Source organism: Molothrus ater, chromosome 17 (assembly GCF_012460135.2).
Source record: "Molothrus ater isolate BHLD 08-10-18 breed brown headed cowbird chromosome 17, BPBGC_Mater_1.1, whole genome shotgun sequence".
Lineage (NCBI taxonomy): Eukaryota > Metazoa > Chordata > Aves > Passeriformes > Icteridae > Molothrus > Molothrus ater.
In genome coordinates, this window is record NC_050494.2 from 7103324 (window position 1) to 7128924 (window position 25601).

The window sequence follows — 25601 nt, forward strand, 5'->3', positions numbered from 1 at the left end:
ACACTCGGAAGTTAAAAGTGAAGAGAAGTGCTGTGAAGGGCGTGGGCTGCATTTCCCAGCTGTGTGCTTAGAGAGGGGAGCTGGAGCCAGGAGCCTGCTCTGCTTTCCGGGCTACCTGCCTGCCACAGCCTCAGAGCCTCCTGCAGTCTGGCTACCCTGGGGAGTGCAGGGGCTCCTCCAGAGCAGCCTTGTCCTGGAGACAGCCCAGGGAGGGCCTCACACATCATCCTCCCATGGTGCTGCTGCCTGGGCCCCAGCCATGTGAGTGCAGAGCTGGAGGGACCCACAGGCTGCTGCTGCTGCTGTAAGTTCCAGCTCCCTCCCACTTCTCCCTAGGCTTTGCCCAGGAACAGGCAGCACGAAGGACAAGATGGACACAGCCTGTGAAAGCATAGACAGGCAAGGCTGGCAAGGAGCTTTCTGCTCAACCCTCTGAGGTTCAGCAGCTGGGAGGTGCATGAGGCTGGTCAGGGACCGTGGTGTGAGAAGTTCAGCTCCAGATGCTGCAGGAAGGGCTGAGGATGCAGGACAGGGGAAGCTGCTGGGCCAGGGAGGTGAAATTCAGGATATTCTTGTGGGAAGAGACCTGTCAGGCCCTTTTTGTGTGAGAGTGCTCCTTGTGTGGCACCAAGGCTGGGTGCAGCTGTGCTCATGGCTTTGTTGTGGTTGGTATTGGTTATTGATATTTGCTGTCTCTGAGCTGGACAGAGCATCTCCCCTAGAGCTGTGGGTATTTCCATGAGAGTGACTGGGGAGTGCCTTGCTGCCTTCCTGAGTGTGGATGGAGGTGATCCCAGCTTGGTGCTGGCCAAGCAGGAGGACGAAGGCTGGAGAACTTAGGTTGGCTATTAGTGTGTCAAGATCAAAGCCTGGAGACCTGCTGATGGCCAAGCTGCTGCCAGCACCACTTGGATTCATCTGTAGTAGGTGAATGTAGTAAAAAGAAGGGTGATTGGGTGACTGGGATGGGGCCACTCCAAGGGCAGGGCTGCTCTCCAGCTTGGAGCTGCAGGGAGCTGCTCATTCCCTGTCTCTGCAGCTCTGCAGCCTTTGCTCTCCATCCCAGCCTGAAGAGTTAGGGTGACCCCTTCTTCCTCCTCCCGTGGTTTTGCCTTCCCAGGCCTCACTGGGGTTTGTGCTTGGGTGGTTTTTGTTCTCAGTCAAGGCAGCTCTCAGCTGCACTCTCCATTCCCTGCCAAGAGCACAGTCCCAGCTCCCAGAGGTGGGTGCCTTCCTGGGGCGTGAAGAGGAATAAACCAAATACAGTCAGATCCGCTCTGTGACAGCAGGAGCAGATCAAAGGACATTATTTGCATAATGAAGGAGTACTAATTGGGAGGGAAAGTCATTTGATTTCCTAGTGTCTAAGAGGGAATAACAAATGAGAGAAGTGCACAAACTCTCAGAATAACTGGGAGTGCTTTGCAGCACAGCTGCCCTTGCTCTGTGCTGGGGCCAGGGCAGTGTGTTTGTACTGAGACTGAGACTGGGGGTGCACTAAAGGCCTCTTTGTTCCAGGATCTTGCCTTGGCAGTGGTCAAAGTGCATTCTTAGGAAGGAGGAGCAGCACACACAGGACATGTGATGCTCCTCTTAATATTCTCCCAGCCAGCATCTGTTTTCAGCTTGGAAATTTCTTTGGCTGTGGGTGGTTTCTGGGAGTTTAGTCAGCTTTAGTATCTGTCTTCCATGAACTCATCCAGACTCATTGTAAACCTCTGCAGAGGGAAAAGAGAAAGGATTGCTCTTGTTATCTGATGGATCAATAGTGGCAGATGCAGAATGGTCAGGAGGATAAGGCATTTGTAAAGGGCAGAGGTGGTGCCTGGAGTTAGCCCCAGCCTACGAGCCAGGCTGGAGAAGGCATTGTTTTCTACACAGGGATATCCTGCACTTGGAAGAAGCACATCCAAAATGGAAGCTGACCCAGTAGCTTTATCTGGCCTCCCTTGGCACAGCAGAACCCACTCAAAAACCAGCAACTGGCTTTTCTGGAGAAACCTGGTCTGGCCTGGGGCATCAGGAGCGGTAGTGCAGCTGCTGTGGGAGGTTTGCAGCCTGGCAGGGAGGGCAGCTGGGTCTGTAGAGGGAGGGAGAGGTCTCTGCTCAGCCCCCAGAGGGAGCTGGGCTGGAGGCAATGCCCTGGAGTCACCCAGGCTGAGGAAGGCAGGGGCTCCTGGGGAGTATTTTCACTGACTGCCCTGTGCCCACAGTGTGCATACCAAGGAGTGGTGTGTGTGCAGGATGGGGCCTGAGCTGCAAATCCTGTTTACTGCTGTCCTGTCACCCCAGGGAGAGGCTGCTGGTCAAGAGCTTGCAGGCTGCTCCGTGCTGGCACCCCAGGCTCAGCCTCTGTGGATACCCCTGGCTGGATCTCTCCAAAACATCAGAGTTGAGCAGAATCCAGCACCAAAGGGGGAGACCTGCAGCTTCAGGAGAATGTAGGATGGGACCCAGCCAACTGCCTTGGAACTGCAGCAGCTTCACCTTGTTACAGGAGGTGCTAAAATTAGCTGTATTCTGGGCTCCTTTCCTGATCTCCCTGGGGTCTGCTTTGCAGCTGTCTGCTGCACTGAGGCGTGAGCCCAAATCCAGCACACGGTGCCTCCTGTCAGACAGCTCTGTTGGTTGCACAGGGTGGGTGTTGCAGCCCAGAGCTCACCTGTGGGGTGCCTAGGGAGCAGGCAGGGTCTGGAGTGAGGAGCATGCCAGGAGAGTCATATGCTTCCATGAGAGCATCGCTCCTCCCTTGGTGCATTTCACTCTCATTTCTCTGTGTAGCACCATGTCCAGATTAGAGGCGATTTGGCTGTACAGACAGAAACTTGGGGTCAAGCCCTGACTCCAGCACAAAGCTGGCTGAATGCAGAAGTGATTATTGTGAAAAGAAATTGTTTAATCTCCGTGCTGGAAGCAGAGAAAAACACTTTGTTTACCATACAGCCAGAACACTTGCAGGCAATCGGATTTCCCCCCACACACCCCCCTTTGCTGGAAAGTGCTGAAGTCACTTGTGAGTATCTGGAGCTGCTGGGAGCTGGGGCTGCCCTGTCTGTTTGTCCTTGGTGAGGGGAGTCTTCCCCTTCTGCACTGTGCTCTAGGTCACAGGCTCCAAACACTGCCCTGCCCAAGTGAGGATCTCATCAGGCTGCATTTGGCAGCCCCTCAGGCACCTGAGCCTCTCCATGGGATGCTGTGGTTTGCTCCCCATGGCACCACGTTTATCTGCTCCATGCCAGGGGCTGGGGTTCTTTGTGCAGCGCCTTTCTCTGGCCAGACACCCCAAAAGAAGTTTCACAGTAGCGCACACCCCAGCAGGTTACTGCCCTGGGGCTTGTCCTGTGGGGTGACAGGGCTGTGCAGTGAATCTCCTCTGGGCCTGGCTTTCTACCAAGTCAGGATGTTGACAAGATTGCAAGAAACTCACTTCTGCTCCAGTAATTTTTAAGCTACTCCAGTTCTTTTTTTCCCTGGCGTCCTGCCTGAATGTGTCTGGGGTGCATCGGCCACTGCAGGTGTTTGGGGCCAGACAAAAGCTGTGAATTGCATTGTTTATAAACTCCCTCCTGCCCCATGGCACGCAGGCACCTGGAGCGGGAGTGCTGCACACTGGCATCAGGCCAGGGCATGTGGCTTTGCATGACACAGCACTCCCTGCAGGGTCCCCGATGTTCTGCAGGGCTGAAGTGCCCCAGTGCTGTCCTGGAGCTGGCCAGATCCACACAGAAAGGGCTCTCAGCATGGCCAGAAAGTGTCCCTGCTCTCTGCCTGAGCTGAAGGTGGCAACTGAGCCCCAGAGCTGGTCTGGAGAGCATCTGGAGGCTCCTGGTTTCGCCACAGAAGGGTGAATGCTGCCATGAGGAGGGACAGTCAAGTTTAGCAAGTGCTGGTTTTTCCTGCCGCTCATTTGCCTCTTTGCCTGCCCAGAGCCTGGCTGTGCTTCTGTCCCTGGGGAAGTGACAGGTCCCAGCCACCTCCTTGTGGATTCAGTGCAGGGCCTCTCTGCTCGTGGATGTGTTTGGAGTTTGCCTGTCAACATTTCTTTTAGCTGAACGTGTTTGCAGTGAGTGGCATAGCAAGTGGCCTGGAGCTCTCAGCCTCCTTCACGCAGGGATGGCCCCAGAGGCTCTGGGTGCCGTGGGAAGGCAGTCACAGGTGCCAGGACAGGCCTGCACTGCCATTCCAGAGGTGCCCTGCAGAGCCCATGCATCCCATGCAGGGCACTGGGCTGGGCTGCTGTGCCCTGCCAGCCCTGGGGACACTCAGCATGGCAGGGTGGCTCTGGGGGCTGCCCTCAGGGGAGGGGACCCTGCAGAGACACAGCTCCTGCAGCTCCTGGGCTGTCACCATGGTATTTTCTGAAAAATCCCTTCGCCAGGATTTCTTCTTCTGGGAAGATGAGGAGCCTCAGCTTCTCCACGTCTTCCTGCTCTGGAATGTGGTCTGGAGATTGTTTATCCAAACATGTGAATTGTTTTTATTGAATGACCAATCACAGCCAGCTGTGTCGGACTCTCTGAGTCAGTCATGAGTTTTTATTATTCATTCTTGTTAAGCCTTCTGATGTATCCTTCTCTTTCTGTAGTATAATTTTAGTATAGCATTCTATAATATAATATAATATAATTTCTCAACCTTCTGAGAACATGGAGTCAGATTCTCATCTCTCACCTCGTCCTGGGGCCCCTCAAACACCACAGTGGGGCATCACGGGCACCTCTGGGCGTGGGCAGCCCCTCCCTGCCCTGCTGACCCTGCTCACAGGGAAGGGAAGCTGCTGGCAGAGCTCAGGGCTGGCTGCTGGCCCTGGCACGTCTCCAGGATGGCTCAGGGTGTGGAATGGGGACAGCCCAAGCAGGGCCCATGGGGACAGAGTATGGCTGGCAGCCACAGCCAGCTAGGCTGAGGGAAGTACTGCTCTGGAAGTGAGGGTCTGGAGGAAATCAGGGTTTGTTTGATCTGCTGTGCCAGAGCTCACCATTGCAGAGGGAGAATTGGAGATTGATTCTGACCTGTTAATTTTTATGTAAGATTGTTGGTTTCCTCTGATCTGTGGAGTGAGCTTGTCAGGGGAGGAACCAAGGTCTTATCTCATTTTACATGTCTAATTATCTCTCTGGATATGGGCTCAGGCTCCTTGGGTATGGGAGGCGGGTGATAGAGTACATGATGGATGTTTAGATTTTATTTAGTGTATCTTTTATGGCTAAGGCATGTGCCAGAAAACTAAATAAAAGCTGTACATTCTGTACTTGCTGTGGGCAGTGCTGTGCTTGGAGAGCAGGGACTAATATTGGAGCAGGGTGGGAGCCAGGGAAAGCTTGTCTCTGCAGGAAGGAGGGGACCAGGTTAAGCTGAAATTGAATATCACTGCTCTTCACATGGACAGAGAAGGGTGGGAAAGGGATAAATGGAGGTTAGAGAAGGATGCTGGAAAGTTAAACTAATAAATTCCTGATACCCTTTAGGTGACCTTGATCAGGCATCTTTGCAGACAAGAAGTCAAGACAAAGAGGGGTCAGTGCTCCCTACCTGGCTGATGTTGTTTTTTTGTTAATGAGATGCTGTGAGGGCAGGTGGGGAAGGGCAGAGCCTTCATCACCTCTGGCATTGCTGGCTGCAGCCCCAGGGCACTGTGGCCCATCTCTGCCTCTGAGTGAAGGTGTCTTGCTGCAATGCTGATTGGTTTCCCTTACCCCTGAGCAGAAAACTCTGGTCCCAAACATGGGGCTCACCCCTGGGACCTGGAGCTGCTGCCCTGTTTTTCCAGTTCTTGGGAGTGCCCAGCAGCTGTGGGCCAGGAGCTTTCAGTGCTGGCACAGGAAGCCTGAGAGCAGCAGCCCACCTCACCTGTCCAAGGTGTGGCTTGGGATGGAGACACAAACTGCTCTGGGTGGGCACAGTCCTGCCTCCTCTTCAGACTCTGCAGCTTGGCAGCATCCAGGTAAACACTGGAACACAGGGAGTACAGCTGTGCCTGACAGGGATGGAGTAGGGGGTGAGTTCTGCAATTGAATGAATGCATCTTGAGATGCAGGGTGGTGCAAACATTTAGTGGCCAGCCTGCGTCTCACGATCCCTGCCTTGGGATGACTGCACAAACAGGGCTGGAACAGGAGGCTGTGGTGTGGTCCTTGGGGCACCTGCTCTGTCTGCAAATGTGCAGTCCTGACACAGGGTGTACAGGGCAAGGGCAGGGAAATAAACTGATGGGCTTGGGTCCTGTGGGTGAGGGTTGAATCTCCTAACCCTCGGCAGGAACAAGTGGCTCTTGGGGTTGGGGATGTTTGTGCAAGGTCAGCAGGCTCTGCCTGTGCTGCAGGTGCTACTGTGGGCACTGGGCTCTCAGCTGATTGCTGCCAGGCTGTGCCCTCCCTTGTCCCCTGGGCAGACACTGCTTTCTGTGATTCTCAGACTTTGGCACCTCCAGCATCCCTAGGAGGCTTCTCTCCTGCAGCTGGGAGAAGGATGCTTGGAGACCCTGGTGTCATCTCCATCCTCTGGTCCCTGTTTTTGCTTTCTGATCAGAAGCTTCCCAAGGGAGCATGCCAGGCTGCCCGGGGGAATGTGCAGAGCTGGTGTGGGAGTGATGTGCCTTGGCTCATACCTGCCTGAAGGAGCTGTGTTATGGCAGGGAGAGGAGGAGGAAATGCAGCAATAGTATTTCTTAAACAGTTGTTTGCCAGGCAGAGAGCCAGTGTTGCCGTGGTGTAAAATCTGGACGTGCCTGGCAGGGATGCACCATAACTTCACTGGAGACAGCAAAGCATAAATAAGTTGACTCAAACTAGCTTGTTGCTGAAGACTGATGAGGGGGATTCTCCTGTTATCAGCAGAGCTGCAGCTCTGAGAAGGCTGCCAGGGAGAATGAAAAGCAACCATGGTAACTGCTCGTTTCCCTCAGTGAGCACCCTTTCAGGAGATCAGAGTGAACTGGACTGGGGGAGCCTGTGCATCCCAGCTGCTCACAGCAGCACTGTGCTGTGCTGCCTCATCTCCTGCCTGACTCTGGGCAGGGCTGGTGCAGGAAATCCCTGCCTTGCCTGCCGGCTCTGGGCTTGGGGTCTGCTGACAAAGGAGGAGGAAGGCACCAGGGATGGTTTCAGCTCCACATCTGCCTCCTGTGACACAGGAACACAGGCTGCTTTTGTCTGACTGCTCCAGTGCTTGACCTCTGGGCAGGGATGCACCGAGTCTGGTGCTGGAGATGGAACAGAGTAGCCTGTCCTCACAGTGCTTTGGTCACACCACCTACTTCCTCAAGGTGTCTCTAGGTAGGGATAGGCTTCCCTTCCTTTCTCCCTTTTGTTGTCTCTCTGCATCTCAGCCCTTTTGCTCCTGCCCCCACCCTCATGTCCTGGGTCCTGCTTTTGTTAAATTGAACATGATGTCAAATTAAAGCCATCACAGGGACAGTTGGAGTGAAGTACCCAGTTTAATGAGGCAGCCTTGAAAATCAATAACTTAATTGCAGACATTTGATGGACTTTTATCCAATTTATAGTCCTCCTGCCCTGCTACGTGTAGAGCATGAGGACCCGGTGCTATGTCTGGCTCTGGGCAAGTGAAAGCCTTTCCTCTCCTCAGGGTGCTGTCCCTGGGCAGGTCTGCCTGCTGCAGTGTGGATCAGGCCCCAGCTGGGTGGTCCCTCTGTGCTCTGGAGGTGACCATGTCACTCACTCTGTGCTGACAGGAAGGGCAGGTGCCGGTATGACATCCCCAGATGGGCCAGTAGAAAGCTACTGGGAGAAAAGCTCCCAGCTGATCAGACCAGTGATCTCCTGGAGAGAGCAGGTCCTGCTCCAGGACCCTGTCCCTGCTGCCACTCTGCAGCACACCAGAGGCATTTGCAGCAGTGTCTGCAATGTCTGGAGTCCTGGCTTTCAGGTGTTGGTGGGGAGGCGATGCTGCATTTGCACCCAGCTGTTCTCTTTCCCCTCATCATTTGCAGGCAATCAGCGTTGGGCCCTGCTCTGAGGTCTGTGCTGCTCTTCTAAACTCCTGCCTGACTTTCTGTTTTCCTCCTTGTCCCTGCTGCAGGCACCTCTGTGATGCAGGTGATGGCCTCTGATGCCGACGACCCCACCTATGGGAGCAGTGCCAGGGTGGTCTACAGTGTGCTGGAGGGGGAGCAGCACTTCACTGTGGACAGCAAAACAGGTGAGCAGCACCCAGCTGGGCTGGGCCACGAGGTCCCACCGGGGCTGTGGCTCCTGGGCATGGCTGTGAGCCAGATCTGTGCCTCCCTGCTGGCCACTGGTGCTGGATCCTGCTGGCAGGGGTGTTGGAGAGGAAGCTGCTGCTCAGCTCCATGCCCTGCCTGCAGCAGGATCTGCAGCTGCCTGCCCAGAGTGCCTGATCTGCACCTGCACTGGCCGGAGCTCCTCTCTGCCTGGAGCAGGAATGCCCCCACAGGCACATAAAACTTCAGTGGAGAAGGTTTAAATACTACCAAAGGGGCCTTACCAAAAGCTGCATCATTATCACCAGGGCTTTGATTAAAGGTAACACTTTAAATTAAGGATAGGTTTATAAATGTTCTATTAATATTTAATGAAAGAACAGTAGAAGCTGCTCCATTCCTTAATAACTTATAATAGAGCCTGTTGTAAAATGCCTCTGTAATAAATCCCTGGCAGATGATGCTCTGACATACTGGTTAGAGTAGACCATAACCAGGAGATGTTGGGATATATATTGTCCTTGCCTCCCAGGAGTTTGACTCTCATTACCCTTAATGAGAGCCTCACAAGCTTGCTAAGAAGGGAAGACTCAAATGCTAATAAGGGATATTTAAGGCACAAAGCATGCAGTAAAGTGCCCGTAGTTTAAGGAAAATTTGTCAAAGGACAAGCAGGCTGAGGAGCTGCAGCTTTTGTTGGAAAACTGGACAGCGAAGTCCTCCCCACCCTATTGCTGAACCACAGTGGCATGAACTGGGCTGAAGTCCCAAGTCTCTGTAAGTCTGATCTGTGTGTGTGCTGATATTTTCTAAGGCTGGGATTTGTTTGGAGATGCTGGTGTAAGTGTGAAGAAGGTCTGTGTGCCTGAACCTCTGCACCTGCAAGAAACCCTCCAGCTCCTGACAGTGCTGTGGTGCACATGGGGAAGCTGGGCCCAGCCCTGGCTCTGCCACCAGCCTGGCTGCTGCTGGAGGAATGCTCAGATTTGGGGGTTTGGGAGCTCCTGCACACTCCTGACACTGTGGCCTCTGCTAGGAAATGCCTCTGTCTGGACTGAGGCCGGTGCAGGGGGGAGAGGGCACAAGCAGCAGGCTGGGGCTGTACCCACCCCTTGCTCAGGAGCTGTTGCACCTGGGCTCTCTTCTCTGCCAGATTTGCTTTGTTTTATATTGTGTGTGTAGGAACAATAGGCTAACCACTGAAAATGCAGGTGCACGTGAGATCCTGTTAATGTGAGACAGCTTTGTGTGAGTGAAGTCTTGCTGCTGGAATGGAGAGGGACCACTGGGAGCCAACTGCACAAGCCAGGACGTGCAGAGGCTCAGCTTCCTGCCACATTAATGCTCTGTTTTAAGGCATAAACTAAAATGTGCCCTGTGGGACTGTGGTGAGAATTAATGTCACTCTGGGAATCCAGGCTTCTTGATTCCTTGACTTTTTGTGTCTTAATTCTCAAGCTGGCTGTTTCATACACTGGGGGGTTGATTTGCTGTTTTACTTGCTTGTGTTTCACAAAGGCAAAATTGCTGACAGTCTGCAGAAGACTCCAGCCCCTCTAGAGCATGTCTGCTTGCAGGTTACCTGGCTGCTAACACAGGTGTTGGGGCTGACTCTGGGGGTCTCTGAGCTGCAGCAGGCCTGTGGCAGCTGCCTCACCAGCACTGCGGGGCTGCAGCTCTGCCCATCAGCCCCTCAAGCTGTGGCTGCAGCAGGGCTGTGGGGGCACAAGGTGTCATCATATCCACCCAAGCACACCCCAACCTGCTCCCACTCTCATTCTGTTGGAACAAGACTTTATGCTGCACAGGGGAATCCAAGTCTGATTGCCCGAGGTGGCCCAGCTTCTGCCCTGAGCATAAGATTTAATTATCCATAGCAGCAGCATAGCTCTCAGAGCCACCATTGTTATTAATGGCCATAAAAAGAACCATAAAAACTTGGCATGTTACATTTCTTATAATATATGATAATGAAGAACAATTTGATTTCCATTTTTGGTTTTTGACCTCTTTCTCTGCTGTTTCTTGCAGGTGCATGCATGCATGTGCTGCCTTGCACACCTCCTCAGCCCCTGACTCCTTCCAGCACAGGTTCTCTCTTCCCCCCTTGTCTTGTGCTCTTTTCACACCCTCATTCATAGCACAGGTGTGGCATGTACAAAAGTGGTTTCCATGCCTGTGTACATGAACATGGACCATGTGTTGCTGACTTTGTCTCCTGTTCATGGATGTTTCCAGCTGTAGTGTTCAGCTGGGATTTTGTATTCAATGGACCTTTCACAGGCAAACCCAAACTGTCTGGCTGCTGTGCTGTGCCAAGTCCTGCCACTCAGTAAGCCCTGAGTGCCTGTAGCATCTCGGGTCTCTTTGGAGGGAGAAAAGCATCTAAATGGCTCCACTGGAATAGTGGGAGCAGCAGGATGGCATTTATGCTGTAGGAAGATTCCAGAATTGAATGATGGTGAAGAGAAAGCACAGCTGATGCACATAAGCTTTTCTTTCTTTCATATACAGCAGCCACTCTCATGCTTTGAGATTAGTTTCACAGACTGAAACTTGTGTTGTGTACACCAAATCAAGTTCAAGAACTTCACCTGTGTGTGCTGGAGGTCAAGGCTGGGTTTTTTTTTGTGTGAGTGGGGAGCTTTATATCCATAAGCTTTTGAGGCAAGGTTTTCTTGCCAGCTGTAAGAATATCCCCGTGGCTTGTTGCAAGAGCCTGCAGGCATTAAGCTTTGTAAGCTTTGTGCTGCTTTCCTCTCTCAGACAGGGTGCAGGCAATCTTTGCTCCTTGCAGCAGGTGAGCAGCAGTGCCCGTGCTGTGGCTGCCCTGATCTGCTCAGGAGGCTGTGCTCTCTCAGCAGCCAGCACACAGCTCTGCCTGCTGCTTCCAGTGGGAAACAGCCTCTTCTGCTGCTGTGCTGGGTGTTGGCTCTGGGTGAGAGCAATAACCTGACAGCAGAATCCCCCTCACTGCTGCTGGGCCATGAGCCCAGCTCTCCCAAAGTTACACAGGGTGGGAGGTTTAGTGGCAGCTCCTGTTCCAGCTCCAGGAATCTCATCCTCACCAAGATCTTTCAAGCTTATTCTTTTCCAATATGGAGACGTCCACCTGAGTGTGAGCACTCTGAGTGCATTTACATGAGAGGAGAAATTTGTGCATTTGAATCCACGGGCTGCTGCTTTATATTACCCTGCATTCTCTGTACCACTGCAGAATATTCACCTTTATAGGGGCAAATCTCTCTTTTGGCAGGCAGCTGTGCCTGCCTGCTCGTGTCTGTTCCCATGTGCTTTGCAGTACCCTTTCTTATCCCTGGCAGTGTGGCTGGAGACTCACTGCTGCCTGTGATCCCTTCCTTGGGAGGGAGCCTGAAGCTGCTCAACACCCCACAGCCTGCTGCCCCTGTTTCCAGCAGTCTTGTTCATCCTTTTGTAAGGATATTGAGTGCTACAGAGCAACCACAGCATGGAACACCATAGGTTTCCTTATGTTTGCTTCCTTAAAAGCCAGCTTGTCAGTTTGGGGCTGTGCATGGGAGCCTGGCTTTTTACCGTAAGGAAGAGGTTGTTCTTCAAATCTGTCGCTCTGCTGAATGCAGGGAAAAGGCAGAACTCAGAAGGTATTTGAAATGTAGTCTGGCATTTGTGATGACTTAAACCAGCTCCTGAGTTTTAGAGTCTGTGTCCTGATTTAAAGACTGAGCCATAAGGGCTTGGAGCTTTTTGTGCCAGGGAGAATGGAGATACTGGTCTGCTGGGATGAAGCTGATGGTTATTTGCATGCAGTTCTCAGTTTTTTCACCCCTACCTGCCAGCCTTGCTGTGTTTGGAGACAGACCTGCCTGGTTCTGGGGCAGTAAGGCTGGGCTGGGAGAGGAGCTGGGGCTGGGAGCTTGCTGCACACTGAGCTGTTGGTCTGTGTGATGTGGGGGTGGGAGGCAGAACACGTTTCTCTGCTGCTCTTGCCAGTTTGTTAAAAATGCTCCTTGGTGCCTGGAAACACAGATGTGTGTTCTGTGTGCCCAGAGATTGTGCAGGTCTGTGCCCCATCCCTGTGCCTTATCCACCAGAGCTGTGCGCAGGCACAAGGGACTCTGAGTGTAAGGCACAAGAGTCTGCAGAGAAGCCGCATCTGTTTAAGGGGATTCCTCTTGTTAGCAAGATTGAACATTAACAGCCCTTTTCTGAGACTGGTGCAAGAACTTCAGCTGATTTGGGACCAAATTGTATGTTTGGTCATCTTGAGGAAATTAGAGTGTATCTACTAATGTGCTGAGGGAATTAATGTTAAGTGATGAGGGACTTAGCTGCTAAAAGAAGGGACAAAGAAAGGGTGAGTGTGCTGGCTCTGCACTGGCATGAGCAAGGCTGATTGCAGCCTGGAACAAGCCCTTGTTAGGTGCTTCATGAACCTCCTGACCCTTTGTGCCTCGTACTTCACTCAGAGCACCTTTAGCTTCTGCCTCTCAAATTGTGCTGAGCTGAAGGACAGGATGGGGGCTGGAGGGAGACTGAAGTGCTGGTTCTTGGAGCCAAGACCTCTTCTGCAAGGGCTGACCTCCTCCAGGATGTGTGCTTCCAGCAGGACTCGTGTCTTGGCAGATATATTGGTATTTCTGTGTCCCTGCAGGCAGGTGAGGGCACAGGTGAGGAATCTGCAGTCAGTTTGGCAGTGCCTTGCCATTCCTGGCCTGAGGCAGAGATGGTTTGATCTAACTGACCAGGCTGCTGGCAGAAATTAATCTGCTTTATCCAGCTAAATAGGAGAGGGATAGAGGAGACAGACCTAGATTCTTCTCAGGCATGCACACTAAAGAGACCCAAATGGCAGGAAGACAAGGTTTGTCACCATGATGGTGGCACTTCCATCCCTGGAGATACTAAAACCTTGACTCTTTATGGCCCAGAGGTAATCTCATCTGCCTTTGAGGACTACCTGCTTTGAGCTGTGATGGATCAGGAACCTCCTCAGGATAGGTCCCTGTTTGTTACTCCCTGACTTTCTGGCTTGTTGATCCTCCTGCCCTCAGCTGGAAGGTGCCTTGTCCAGGCAGTCCCTGAGGATGTGGACATCTGACCTAGAGGTACCTGAGAGCAGAGCAAAGCCCATAATGATGGGATTCCTGGAAGGCAGTTACCTGCTGAGTGCTTTGTCCTGCTTTGTTTTTGTCACCCGAAGAGAGTCTGCTGTTGGAGCAGATTCAGTGGTATTTATGTGATGCTCTAAGTGTCCCCTTTCCTGGTAATTATACTGATTAATCTGGATCATGCTGGAAAGCCACATGTGCCTTGTACCAGAGGGTATGCCACCCCGTGTCCACATTATTCAGCTATAACAGATAGTGACAAGAATGGGGGAGACAACTCTGAGCTCGAGGTTGTTCTTGCTTTGTTAGCAGTGTCTGGGAAAGACAAAGTTTGTCAGTTTTTCCGGCTGGAAAGAAGGTGAATCTTGGGAGATGATAGCAATGGCTTTTCTGTGCGCTCTGTACAGCCTTGAGGAAGGAAGGTCTGTCTCCATCCCTTGCAGCTTCTTTGCAGAGTCCCTGGGGGTCAGGTTTTGGGAGCAGAGACTGTCTTGGCTCTGGAGGATGGGACCATGTGGGTTTGCTGCTGGTGGGTGTTTGAGGCAGTGCCCTTAGTGCCACATGGATGTGGAGCACGTGTGGAGACCCTGATCTGCCACAGCCATTAGCAAATGGTGAGTGGTACCTCAGCCTAGGAGGCAAAGCCAGCCTGACTCTGGGGCTGGTGGCCTGATGTGGCCCATGCCATTTGGGAATAGCATCCCAGTGACAGTCCTGATGGGCTCCTGGAGGTCTGGCAGTTTGTCTGCAGCAGATCCCCACCTTTCCAGGATGGACTGGGCACACAACACCATGAGAGGGAGTTTCTGATCAGTCTCCACCCCTGCCACAGGCAGAGATTTTGTCTGCCTTGTGCTGCTGGAGGAACAGGAGCTGGCTGGGGACATTGGCCCTACTCTGCATGTGCCAAACAGCCTGGACTTGCTCCCCGTTGGGACGAGTGACCTTGGAGGTGTTCTGGGAAGTGCCTGAGCACTTTCCTCCCATCCTGCATGGCGTATTATGAGCTATATCATTACGAGCAGCTCAGTTAAGTCATTACAGCCTTGGTGAATGCATGAGCTTTTTCCCCTCTCATCCCAATTCATCACTATTGTGCTGACATGAATCATTTTCATTATAAAATGCTTCAGACCCCGTTAATTAACAGAATTGCTTAAATTTCAATGAGACAGTGCTTGCCCAGAAATAACAGTTTTGTATTCACGGTGGGGTGGCAGGAGAGGCCTGTCAGCACCAGCAGCTGGGGCTGGCCCCTGAGCCCTGGGGCTTTGTGCAGGGCTGGCCCACTGGGAGGGTGCCATCCTTGCTGGGATGGGTCCTTGCCTCGTTTCCTGCACCCCCTCTGCCTCTGTGTGTGAGGGGGAGTGGGACTCCCTGCTGAACGGCTTCCTCTGAGCAGAGCAGGTGCATGAGAGGGTCAGAGCACACCCTGAGCCCCATCACAGGATAATCACGTGCTCCCTTATCTATGGGGCTGAAGGCAGGAGGGTCCAGGTAATTTCAGAATCTGAACTGACAGAGGGACAAGGGGGGCTGGGTGATAATTGTGCCTATCCTGAATTCACTCACTCATAAACCACTGATCTGCGTTTTTCAACTGGGGCTACCTTGGAGCAAAACAAAACCTCCAAAATTAGGCCATACCTCTAGACTGAGAACAACCCCTCAAGGTGCTGATAGCATCCAGACCCAATAGAATTGATCAGTGGACCAAGCTACCCCAGGGATAACAGCACGGTCTCCTCTGAGAGCGCGTATTGATGAGGAGGTTTCCGACCTCAGTGTTGGGTCAGGGCATCCTTGTGGTGCAGCCACTACTAAGGGTTTGTTTCTTCAATGATTAACAGTCCTAGCTATCTGAGTTCAGACCTGCTCCCTTATCTATGGGGCTGAAGGCAGGAGAGTCCAGGTAATTAGAGAACCTGAAGTGACAGAGGGACAAGGGAAGCTGGGTGATAATTGTGCCTATCCATGAGAGCTGGAGAATGACAACGATCTGAAATGATGGTTATGTCTTTATAATAAATCCTAACAATGCTAATCCTTGCAATAATTGCTAGTTTCACAAAGGAAGGAGTGATAAATGTCTCCTGAACAGTTTTGCCAGCTCCTGCTGCACCTGTAATGTCATGCAAAGGGCAAGGGGGAGGAATTTCATCCTCCCAGCTCAGTAGCATTTCTGGCTGCCCTTGGGCCGCAGCACCAGTGGCTCCATGGTGTGAGCCCTGGTCTGGAGGTGCACAAGGCCACAGCAGACACATGAATGGGGAAACTGGAAACCTGCTGGCTGTGGAGTGAAGATATCTGGTAGCCTTGGGGTCTATCCCTGTAGCCATACCTTGGCTCCTTGCAGCCTGCTGGAACTCAGCTCCTCCTCTGCTGTGCTCTTGGTGACTTGGACCTTTGATGCTCTAGCGCTGCTCATTGTGCTGCACATCAGCAGATGGATTGCAAGGTGCTCAGATCTGGATGGTTCTGGATGGTTCTCTGCTGTTTGCTCAGCAGGAGGGGAGCTCCCTGTTCCCCCTGGGTCAGACCCCTCACTGGGGACCAGCAGCCTCCTCCAGCCTAGCACCAGGCAGGATTACTGGTGAAACAAAGCAGAGATGAATTTGCAGTTCACAGTAGGAGGAGGTAAAGCTGATAGTTAAACAGAAAACGCTGGAAGAGAGAGGATTTACAAAAACACAAAGCAATGTCTAAATCTGTGGGAATGTTAAAAAACTGAGCTGGAGGGGATTTTAAGTTGATTCCTGTCTGTTATGGGCTGCTGCTGGTACAGTGGGACTGGAATGTGGTATTAATGACCTTGTATCCATGTAGGCACTCCTTCCTTCCTGACCCTGGTGCCACTTCAGGCCAATCTTTTCTTTCTTTCTTTCATCCTCAAAATTTTTTTCCCTACTTTGTTTCCATTTAAATGAAACAGTCGTGGGTGACTTATAATTTCTGCCGTGCACAGAGTTTTCAGGCTTTTACTGCTCTTTGTTTCTTGCTTTACATTCCTTTATATTTTAGTCCTGGTCATTTCCTCAATCCCAGATGAATACTGGAGACCTATAAGCACAGGTTTTAAGAGAGTTACTTTTGTAAGAAGTACTACCACACCATTCATTTTGTTAAGCTCCAGTGCATTCTCTGACACAGAGCATGTGTTTTGTCGTCTCTGGTCTCCTTAACTTAGAAGGACACTTGTAAATAAGGGGTTTTGTGCAGACAGACTCTTAGAAATGTGCTGCCCACACTTCCATTCTCCGAATCACACAATTCCCCCCAAGATGTGCCCAGGCCATGGCACCTTGTAGATGGAGCCTGGGCAGGGGCACCCCCTGTTCTGTAAGGGGTGCTGCAGCAAGCCTGGCTCCTGCTCAGCAGATCAGGACAAGTGGGCTGTTGCAGATGTGTGCCAGAGGGGTTTTGTGACTCAGCCTGGGTTTTTACAGAGCAGACCTCGAGGCTGGCCCCAGCACAGCCCCCGCATTTGGGTGGGAGTGAGGATGAGTCCTCTCTTCCTGTGGCTCCTGCCCCCTCTGACCTCCACAGATCTTCCACCCAGCTCCCAGTCACCCTGGAGGAAAAGCACAAACCTCCTCTGTGCCAGGGTTTTACCCAGTGGGAGCTTAAGTAGCCCACAGGAAAAGCAGCAGTTGGACTCTTTCACGCTTCATGAGGAGACTTGCTGGGAGCAGGTTGAGCCTGTGGTCATCCCTGGGCTTCAGGAGGATTTTTGGGATGTTTCTGGCTGGCTGACAGCCTCCTGGGCTTGTTCTTCTCCCCCTCAGTGCCCTTCTCTCCCCTTAGTTGGCTTTTGCTGACATGATCTCTTGCAGAGGGGTTCAGCAGACACTGGTTGTGGCCAGCAGTGTGTTCCTGCAGCAGAGCTGGCCAGCAGCACCAGGGCTGTGGTTGGGGACAGTGTCCCAGCAGTGAAGGGAGGTGACAGTGCCTTCTTCTGTGCACTGGTGAGAGGCAGGTGCTGTACCTGACACCGGATATGATTCTGTGGGATACCAGAGTGAGCCCAGGGAAGGGCTGTGAAGGTCGGTGCAATCCTGGAGCATCTGCCCCGTGTGGAGAGGGAGATCCAGCTGATCCTGTTTAGGTCTGGATCTTGTCCAAAGCAATCTCCAGTGAGCCCTTCCAGCCGCAGGCTGTGTGTGGCTCTGTGACCTGCCCTGTGACAGCTCAGTGCTCAGCTGTGCTGCTGTTTGCAGGTGTGATCCGCACGGCCGTGGCAGACCTGGACCGCGAGACGCAGGACCGCTACGAGGTGGTGATCCGTGCCACGGACATGGCAGGACAGCTGGGGGGGCTCTCTGGGTCCACCACGGTCACCATCGTGGTCACTGATGTCAACGACAACCCGCCACGCTTCCCTCAGAGTGAGTGCTGCTGGCCTGGGCGGGCACTGGGGCATGTCCTGGTTCCTCTGGGTGCTGGGATGGAACCTGCAGGCTCAGCCAGCCTGGCCACTCCAGGGTGACAATAACAAGGGACCATGGCACACACAGCTCCTGGGTCTGAATGTGTCCCTCCCTGCCTGGCAGCACAGCGGGTGCCAGATCCCCGCCCCAGTGCAGGGCCTGGAAGCACACATGGCTTACATGGTAGGAGAGCAGGGCCAGCCCTTTCCTGAGCCCTTCCAAGCAGCTGGAAGCCAGCAAGGTCCACCGTGCTGCTGTCCCCTGGGAGCTGGGGCCAGAACTTGTCTGCTGGCCTGGCCCCTCCTGGCTGCTGTGTGAGGCCTTGTCACACCCTTGCCCCAGAGCGAGGACAGTGACGCTGCTCAGGGGCGGCAGCCTTGTCACAGCACAGCTCTGTTTCCCAAACTGCTGCCAGGGGCCTGTGGCTGGTGCTGGTGTCTGATCTGGGACCCTCCCCAGGCAAGGTGCAGGGTGATCCTGCTGTGAGGAGTGGGCTGTGAGGGCTCTGCAGTGCTCTCTAGCAGCTCAAGGCTGGCAGGCCAGGGAAGGGGCTGCAGCTGGGGGAGGCTCAGCTCTTGGGCTGCATCTCCCAGAAATAAGAAATTGCAAAAGAATCTTTGCAAGGAATCAGAGAGCGCTGATTGCGGGGCAGTGTCCATGCAGAGAAATCAGCCCTTACTTCACACAGCACCTGGAATGTCAGTGCTCCCCAATTAGCTTCCCTCAGCCCTTGTTTTTGGCTGTATTTACTGCTCCTGTTGGGGCATTCTGGACTGTGGACACGGTGGGGTTTGAGCAACCCTCACAGCCCGAAGGTGCCCCAGGGAAGTGTATGAAGGGTGGGGGCAGTTCAAAGGCAGAAGCAGTGACCTTGGTGCCCGTTTCTCCTGCAGAGATGTATCAGTTCAGCATTGTGGAGACGGCCCCCGTGGGCACTGCCATCGGGAGGGTGAAGGCAGAGGACTCTGACGTCGGGGAGAACACGGACATGACATATCAAGTGAAGGATGAGGAAGGGGTGGAGATGTTCAAAGTCACCACGGACAGCAATACCCAAGAGGCTGTCATCACAGTGCAGAAGGTGAGAGTGTTGATTGACTAGGGAGGGCACAGCTCCCTGGGAGGACCCTTTCCTTTGGGGACTGCTGCTGTTGAATCTGAGTTGAAGAAAATGCTCTGAGTGCTGCTCTAGCAGTAGCAGTTGTGGTTTTGTGCCTGCTGATGCAGGGAGAGACCTGTCTTTGCTCCGCCTGCATGGCAAAGCACAGGGCTGTGTCTGGGAGCAAATGCAGGAAAGGAGCAGCACAGAGTGCCTGCTGGAGTCCCCCAGGGTGGCTTGGGGGTGGCAGTGAAGCGGTGAGCTGTGCAGAGGAGGCACCATGCATAGGACTACAGAGAGGAATGCTTACAGCTGTTATTGATAGCACCTGTTAAAGGAGAAAAATGCCTACCTAATTCCTGTACCTGACCAGCAGCACTTTAACTGTATCTGCTTTTGGTGGCAAAAACAATCAAGCAAATACTTGGTGCAGGCAGGAAAGAATGATTGTTCTTCAAGGCCACTGTATGCAGCTGGCCTCCCCTGTAGAAATAAGAGCAGGGTGATTAATGATGAAAACTCGCTCATGTGCAGCACACACTGTGCTGTCTTCCCAGTGAATCCTGCCTGCTCACAGATTGGGCACCCTGTTGGGGGCCCTGAGGGGAGTGGGATGGAGGTTTCTGCTTCCTCCTGCCCCCTTGGTGTGGGTGCTGCTGGCAGAAGGGCAAAGCAGAAACCCCCAGGCTTGGGAGCAGGTGACTTTAGTGGCTCTAGTGCTGCCCTGATGTCTCTGGTGAAGGAAGGGGCAGCAGAGGGGCTCCTTGGGCTGGCTGTGGCTTACCCTCTTCCCTTCCCTCTTCCCCAGCCTCTTGACTACGAGTCAAAAAAAGTGCACACTGTGGTGGTGGAGGCCCTCAACAAGTTCGTGGACCCGCGGTTCGTGGACCTGGGCACCTTTCGGGACCAGACCATCGTGAGGGTCTCAGTGCTGGACGTGGATGAGCCCCCCGAGTTCCGGCCCCCCTCCAACCTGCTGGAGGTGCAGGAGGATGCACATGTGGGCTCTGTCGTGGGGGTGGTCACTGCCCTGGACCCGGACACAGCGAACCACCCCGTCCGGTAACGCGCCGTCCCACCCTCACGTCAGCCAGTCCAGCCGTGGGCATGGGGACACCTGCAAGGGACACCTGGCCTGGGAGGACTCGTGGCTGGGGCAGAGGGGGTGGGAGAGGGCAGGTGAAAGTGGAAAGTGCTGCGTGTGTGGCCCAGTGTGTGTGTTTCTTGTGGGACAGGCAGCTGGCAGGTGAGGGGCACCCCGTGCACAAGCAGGCACAGCGGTGTCTCAGGTGGCAGATACGTCACTGACAGGTGACAGCTTTGTGAGTTCAAGGGAGTGCCAGGGAAGGTGGCTGGGTGATAACTGTGTGTCCTTGCTGCTGACAGCAAGGTATCTGCACTGGTACCTGACGCCAGGAGTGGCAGGAGGATGGTGGTGAAGGGTGAGAAATGAGGTGAGGCTTGGGAGGTGCAGAGCTGCAGCACGGCTCTGTGTGTGCGTGCATGTGTGCATAGGATCAAAGATCAGAGGAGTTTATATTTGGGCAGGGGACATAATCCAGGCAGCAGCTTATCTGCACAGGACATTTCCCATTTCCATTTAATTTGTGGCTAAAGAGATTGTTACCTTGTTAAATTGTTATTACCTAAGGCACAAAGCAGCCTTCTGGCCCTGCCAACTGGCCTGAGTCACGAGCAGTTGGGTTGGAAATCTGGTGTTCAGAAAACATCCTCAACGTGTGGAAAATTTCCTTGAAATGTGTGTTCTGGTGCCAGGTGCCGGCGGGGCCGCTCACTTCCAGGGAGCAGCACTGGCTGTGACTGAGAGCTCTGCAGGGAGCCAGCCCTGCAGCAAGGGACTGGGAGGGACAGGGATGGGGATGTGGGGTGGAGGGGCACAGGCCACCGAGGGCTCACTTACAGCACCTGGTTGCATTCAGTGATGTCCCCCAGTGCCTGTTTGGGGCACTGAGCTCGGTGCTGTGCAGCCGTGGGTTTCTGTTTCATGGTGGGGTGAGGAGGATCTCCTGATCCTCATGCAAACAAAGACTATGATGATTAGAAAACCCAGAAATGCATTTACACATGGAAAGCTGCCATCTACAGATGCCTGGCAGCAAGCAGAGAGTACTGTGTCACAAAGCTGGATGCTCAAAGTTGACTTTGAGGGAAATGTGACTGAAATCAGCCTTGGTGTGCCAGGAACTGTGTATGTGAGTGCTGCACCACTTGCACTAGTGCCTGCTGAGTGCTGAATGAGTTCTCAACATACCTCTGCTCACCTCATCCTGTGACTCTCCAGTCCCTCTCCAGTCAGGCTACATGTCTGATTTCTTCTTTTATTGCCCCTGAGCATGTGTCTGTCAGCACACACCCTGCAGGAGAGTGGTGTGTCCACATACCTGTGTGTGTGCACATGTGCATGTGCTTTTTCACTTGACTGTTCCTAGCAGTGCTGCAGAACACAGATTTTACTTTCTGATCTGTAATTGTAGAAAAGGGACCTTGGGAACAGAAGTATTCTTATTCTTGCTTTTTCTTGTTCTTTGTGTTGCTTCCCTGTGGAGCTTGCTGCATTGTTTGCAGACAGACCAAAAGAAAGCAGTGAAGGGAAGCTCTTAATGCTGTACAGAAGGCACTGGAGACTTGGACCAGAGAGAAGCAGATTCAAGTACTGGGCAGGAATGAGATGGTGAGAGCCCAAACTTCACTTTGGGAGTCTCTCCTGCAGTGAGCTCAGTGCTGGCAAGGCAATGCCTCGTGCTCAGACACAAGGACCCAGCCAACAGGACTCCCAGGCATCTGCTGCAGCTTGGGAATTGCCATGTGTTTTCCCTTGTCAGGGCTGATGCATTCAAATTCGTGTCCTGCCTCCAGCTATCCCCAGGCAGGTGGCTCATCCTGTGTCCCCCATGCTGCCCTGTGGGACTTGGTCCATCCCTTCACTGCCTGGTGCTGCAGTCCCTGCTGTCACGAGCAGTGGCAGTGCAGCAGGGTGAGCCTTCACAGACATTTAACACGTACCAAGCAGAGCTGCAGGTTGCTGTTGGTCGTGCTGATGCAGCACCAATGCAAGAGGAAGGTAGAGTTGGATCTCTCCTGCTTCCCTGTCCTCTGGCTAGCCAGGTAATTTAATAAAATACTTTGCTGCGTAGGCAGCTGTTAACAGCTTCAAAGCAGCGCACAGACATTAATGCCAGCACCCTGCAGCACCAGGATGTGACACCAACCCGTCAGCAGGAGAGGCACTAAGTCCCCTCTCGTTTCAAGTGTGCTGCTCAGAAGTTCAGTCACAAGAAGCCAGCACTTGTACTTCACCTCTGATACATTAGAGAGCACCTGGTCCTGACGGCATGACCAGCATTTGATCCTCGCTGCCTTGAAGCTGGTTTGAGCCCTTTGAAGATGCTGCAGTTCAGTGGATCCCTTTAACTTCCTGCTCCTCATCTGCCTCCTGCTCCATCTGGGAGCAGAGGCAGGGCTGTGCTCCTGCAGGGGCTCCGGACTCGGGTCTGTGTGTTGGCTCTGCCTGTGAACAGGGGACAGCCACCACTTCTGTCACATCGAGATGCACTCTCCCCTTGAGGCAGGAAAGAACAAGGATTGCCAGAGACAGCAGAGCAGAAATCAGCTCCGTCAGGGTTTCCAGGTCCTGCTGACACCAGGCTGCCAGTAACGAGGTTTAGGAAGTATTTTTAGCCAAACGGGAAGGGAGGTGCCCTTGGCGTTTTGTTTTCAGCCCCAGGCCAGCAGGAACAAGGCTGTGCAACCCTGCTGCACTGCCCAAAGCAACTGCTAGAGGCACATTCCAGCCTGATGCTCCCCTGCCTTCCTGGTGATCCACAGGCTGCAGCGACTTGGTTTGAGAATAAATCCCTTCCCACAAGCTGCACTGGGTCTCAGTGACCTGTCACAAAGATGTGAGGATTGAAGGGGTGTCCCTGAGGCACCTCCTCACTGCCTCACTCCAGCTGCACAGAGCTCACTCTGCTGTCTGCAGAGCCCCTGGCAGCTGCTTGCCTTGGCTGTGAGGAGGCACCTGGAGATCAGCCCATCTCTCAGAGAAGGACACCCTCCCAGTGACCCCCGTGCCTGAGCAGGGAGCTGTGCTGAGCTCAGCATGGCCAAGCAGCCCTATGAGCCCTCTGTGGGGCACAAAACGTTCTGTGGTACCAGTGTGGGCAATGCCCTCCTAAAGGTCCAGTTCTTTTTATTTTATTCCATCCTTGGGTTTTTTGCCTATCAAAGGCTGGAACTGTTTCTTTTCAGAAAAAAAAAAAATTGTTTCAATTTGGCTTTTTGGCTTTAGCTGTGTGTTTTCTGGGCGTAGTGCAGTTTTTCTCAGCTGAGCCATTGTATGAAGGAATACAGTGATAGACTGTCTGTGTGTGTGAAACTGTTTGTATGGGAGCCTTTTGTTTCTCTCTCTGCAGTGGGAGCCTGTGCTCTGATTGTGTGCATTCCAGGCTTTATCAGCACTGGGAAGATGTTGCTTGGGATTTAAGGTTCTCAGAGATATTCTTGTTTGGCATTCACAAAATCTGGAGACACGTGTTGGACATGGGCATTTTATAGACTCCAACAGCACAGCAAGAACTACAACCTGCTTCAATACAAAAGGGAGAAGAGGAAAAAACAAACACAAAAAGCTTTTCATACACTGTTTGAAAAGCTCCCTATTAACAAAACACATGGCATAAAATGTGCTTCTTGTTGTGTTCAGGGGAAAAGTGAAACAAACTGCTTGAGAAACGGATTCATGGGAAAGATGAGCATGGGGAAAGCTGTGGAAATTAAACAGTCACTTGTAACATCCAGACCAACAGGCAGTGCCAGCAAGAAGAGAGGGAAATGGAGTACAAGGTCTGCATCCCAATCAGAGCTGGGGACTGCAGCTCCAGAGCACCAGCCAGCTGCAGAGAGATGAGCATAGGTCCTGTCTCTGAGTACCTGGAGGAGAAGGGATTAAATGCTGCCTCTTCCCAGGTGAGAAGCACTGTTAGACTGCAGTGGGAAGGGTGAATATGAAGCTGGAGTAGAGGTGGAGAGGCTGGTGGTGAAGGTTGTGTTGCACAAATGATGTGACTGAGCACAGCAAAGCACTGCTCACTCCACCAGGATGAGGTGGAAGCTGTTGGAAGGTGAGCTCTGCTGTGAGATCTGCAGCTCTGAGCAGCTTCTCTCAGGGCTTGATGCACATCCCTGTGCCACCCTCCCAGTCCCCAGCTCCCACAGCAGCCCAGCACTCCAGAGAATCCGTGGCCTTTGGGAGCTGCAGACCCAGCTGGACTGGCCACCTCCCCGGTCACAGTGAGTGGCAGCAGAGTCAGTCCTGCCAAGGCAGTGTGCTGAGCTCTGTCTCCTTCCCTGGGGCATGCTGAGAAGGTGACATTTCTCTGTGGCAGTGGTGCCAAAGGGATCAGAGCTGTGGTTTGGTTTGTGCCTGGCCATGGGGTACAGGCAGCGTGTCCCAGACAAACCATTCAGAAGGGACAAGACATCCTCAGCAGCAAAGCTATGGAAGCATAAGAACAGGATCCAGTGCATTACCCTGAACACTCCCTGCCACCCTCCTGCCCTCTGGCCAGGCAGGCAGCTCTGTCAGATGTGTCCAGGCTTGGGGGTGTCCCCCATCACTGACTGTTTGTTCCTGTATGAATTTTTTTTGCAGATGTCTCTGTTTATGACAGAAGTGTGATCAAAACAGGCATGTGCTTATCCAAGAGGCAGGGAAGCCATGGGGAGGGTGAAGTACCATCTTGAACTTAACAGCATGAAAAAGTGGAGTGGAAGGCAGGACATGTTTGAGGTCGGGGGTGTGGGAGAACAATGGAAGCAGTTATGTAGAACTGGCTATGCTATTGGAAAGGTATCAGGTGTTGTCATCCCAGTTTCTGTTCCTCTTTCCAGCAGAACACTGGACTGATTTGTACAATTCAGAGTGGCCATACCTCTCCTTTTCCTTTGCAGTGAGTGAACAGAGAGTGGATGAGAGGCTGCAGTACGTGCCAAGACAGTGTCACTGTCCCTTTTGGAGTTGGCTGTGTGCCTGTAAAAGCTCTGCTGCCAGCTGGGAGTTGGGGCAGAAAATGCAGGCAGTCCGTGGTAGCTGGTTTTGAGATACATCAGCCTGTACCTGGCTTTGTGTGAGAGATGTCCATCACCTCTAGATGCAAGGGGGTAGGAGGAATTCAGCTACATAAGTACTAGATGGTGGCTGGGTACAAGTGAATTTAGAGAGTGACTTTTGAATGTTTTTATTTGGCTACAAGCAAGTGCTGTTGTATTTACTCTCTCATCTCCCCATCTGTCTGAAAGGGAGAGAGCTAGGAAATGTAATCTGGTACTGTATAACATGTTAAACTGTAGAAATGCCTTTTTGTGTGCCTCCATCAGAGTTGGAGCTGTGTGGATGGGCAGAGGCTCTGCCAGAGGCACTCCCATCTGCAGCTGGTCCCATCCCAGGGCATGGGGCAGAACAGCACAGGGTCATGAAGAAGGTGAGCTGATATTCCTTGGCTGTGAGCCCTGTGGGTGATGGACCCACGGCTGGAAAACTGCTCTGCAGCACATGGAGCACTTCCCCTGTCCTGGACATGCTGCTAGCCTGGAGCCTGTCCTGCTCTGCTCCTGTCCACTGTGGCCCCTCAGTCCTACCTCACCAGCTTTCCAGTTTGCTTTGTCCCTACATTTATCTTCCTTCTGCGGTTGGACATGTGACTGAAGGCTTTAATTTATTCACAGCCCTGCTTTTGGTAATTTATCCTTTGTACTCTTTGCTGTCTTGTATTATTTAATTCTGT

General features: G+C 52.9%; 1 protein-coding gene across 1 annotated transcript in view; it reads left to right on the forward strand.

Moving 5' to 3' along the window:
• CDH22 (cadherin 22) overlaps positions 1-25601 on the forward strand; it is a 77971-nt gene that overhangs the window by 32099 nt on the left and 20271 nt on the right. The window contains exons 4-7 of the mRNA XM_036395540.2: positions 8041-8160; positions 17490-17657; positions 18593-18780; positions 19607-19860. Of these exons, the coding sequence (XP_036251433.1) occupies positions 8041-8160; positions 17490-17657; positions 18593-18780; positions 19607-19860 (730 nt within the window). The remainder of the gene's footprint in view (positions 1-8040; positions 8161-17489; positions 17658-18592; positions 18781-19606; positions 19861-25601) is intronic.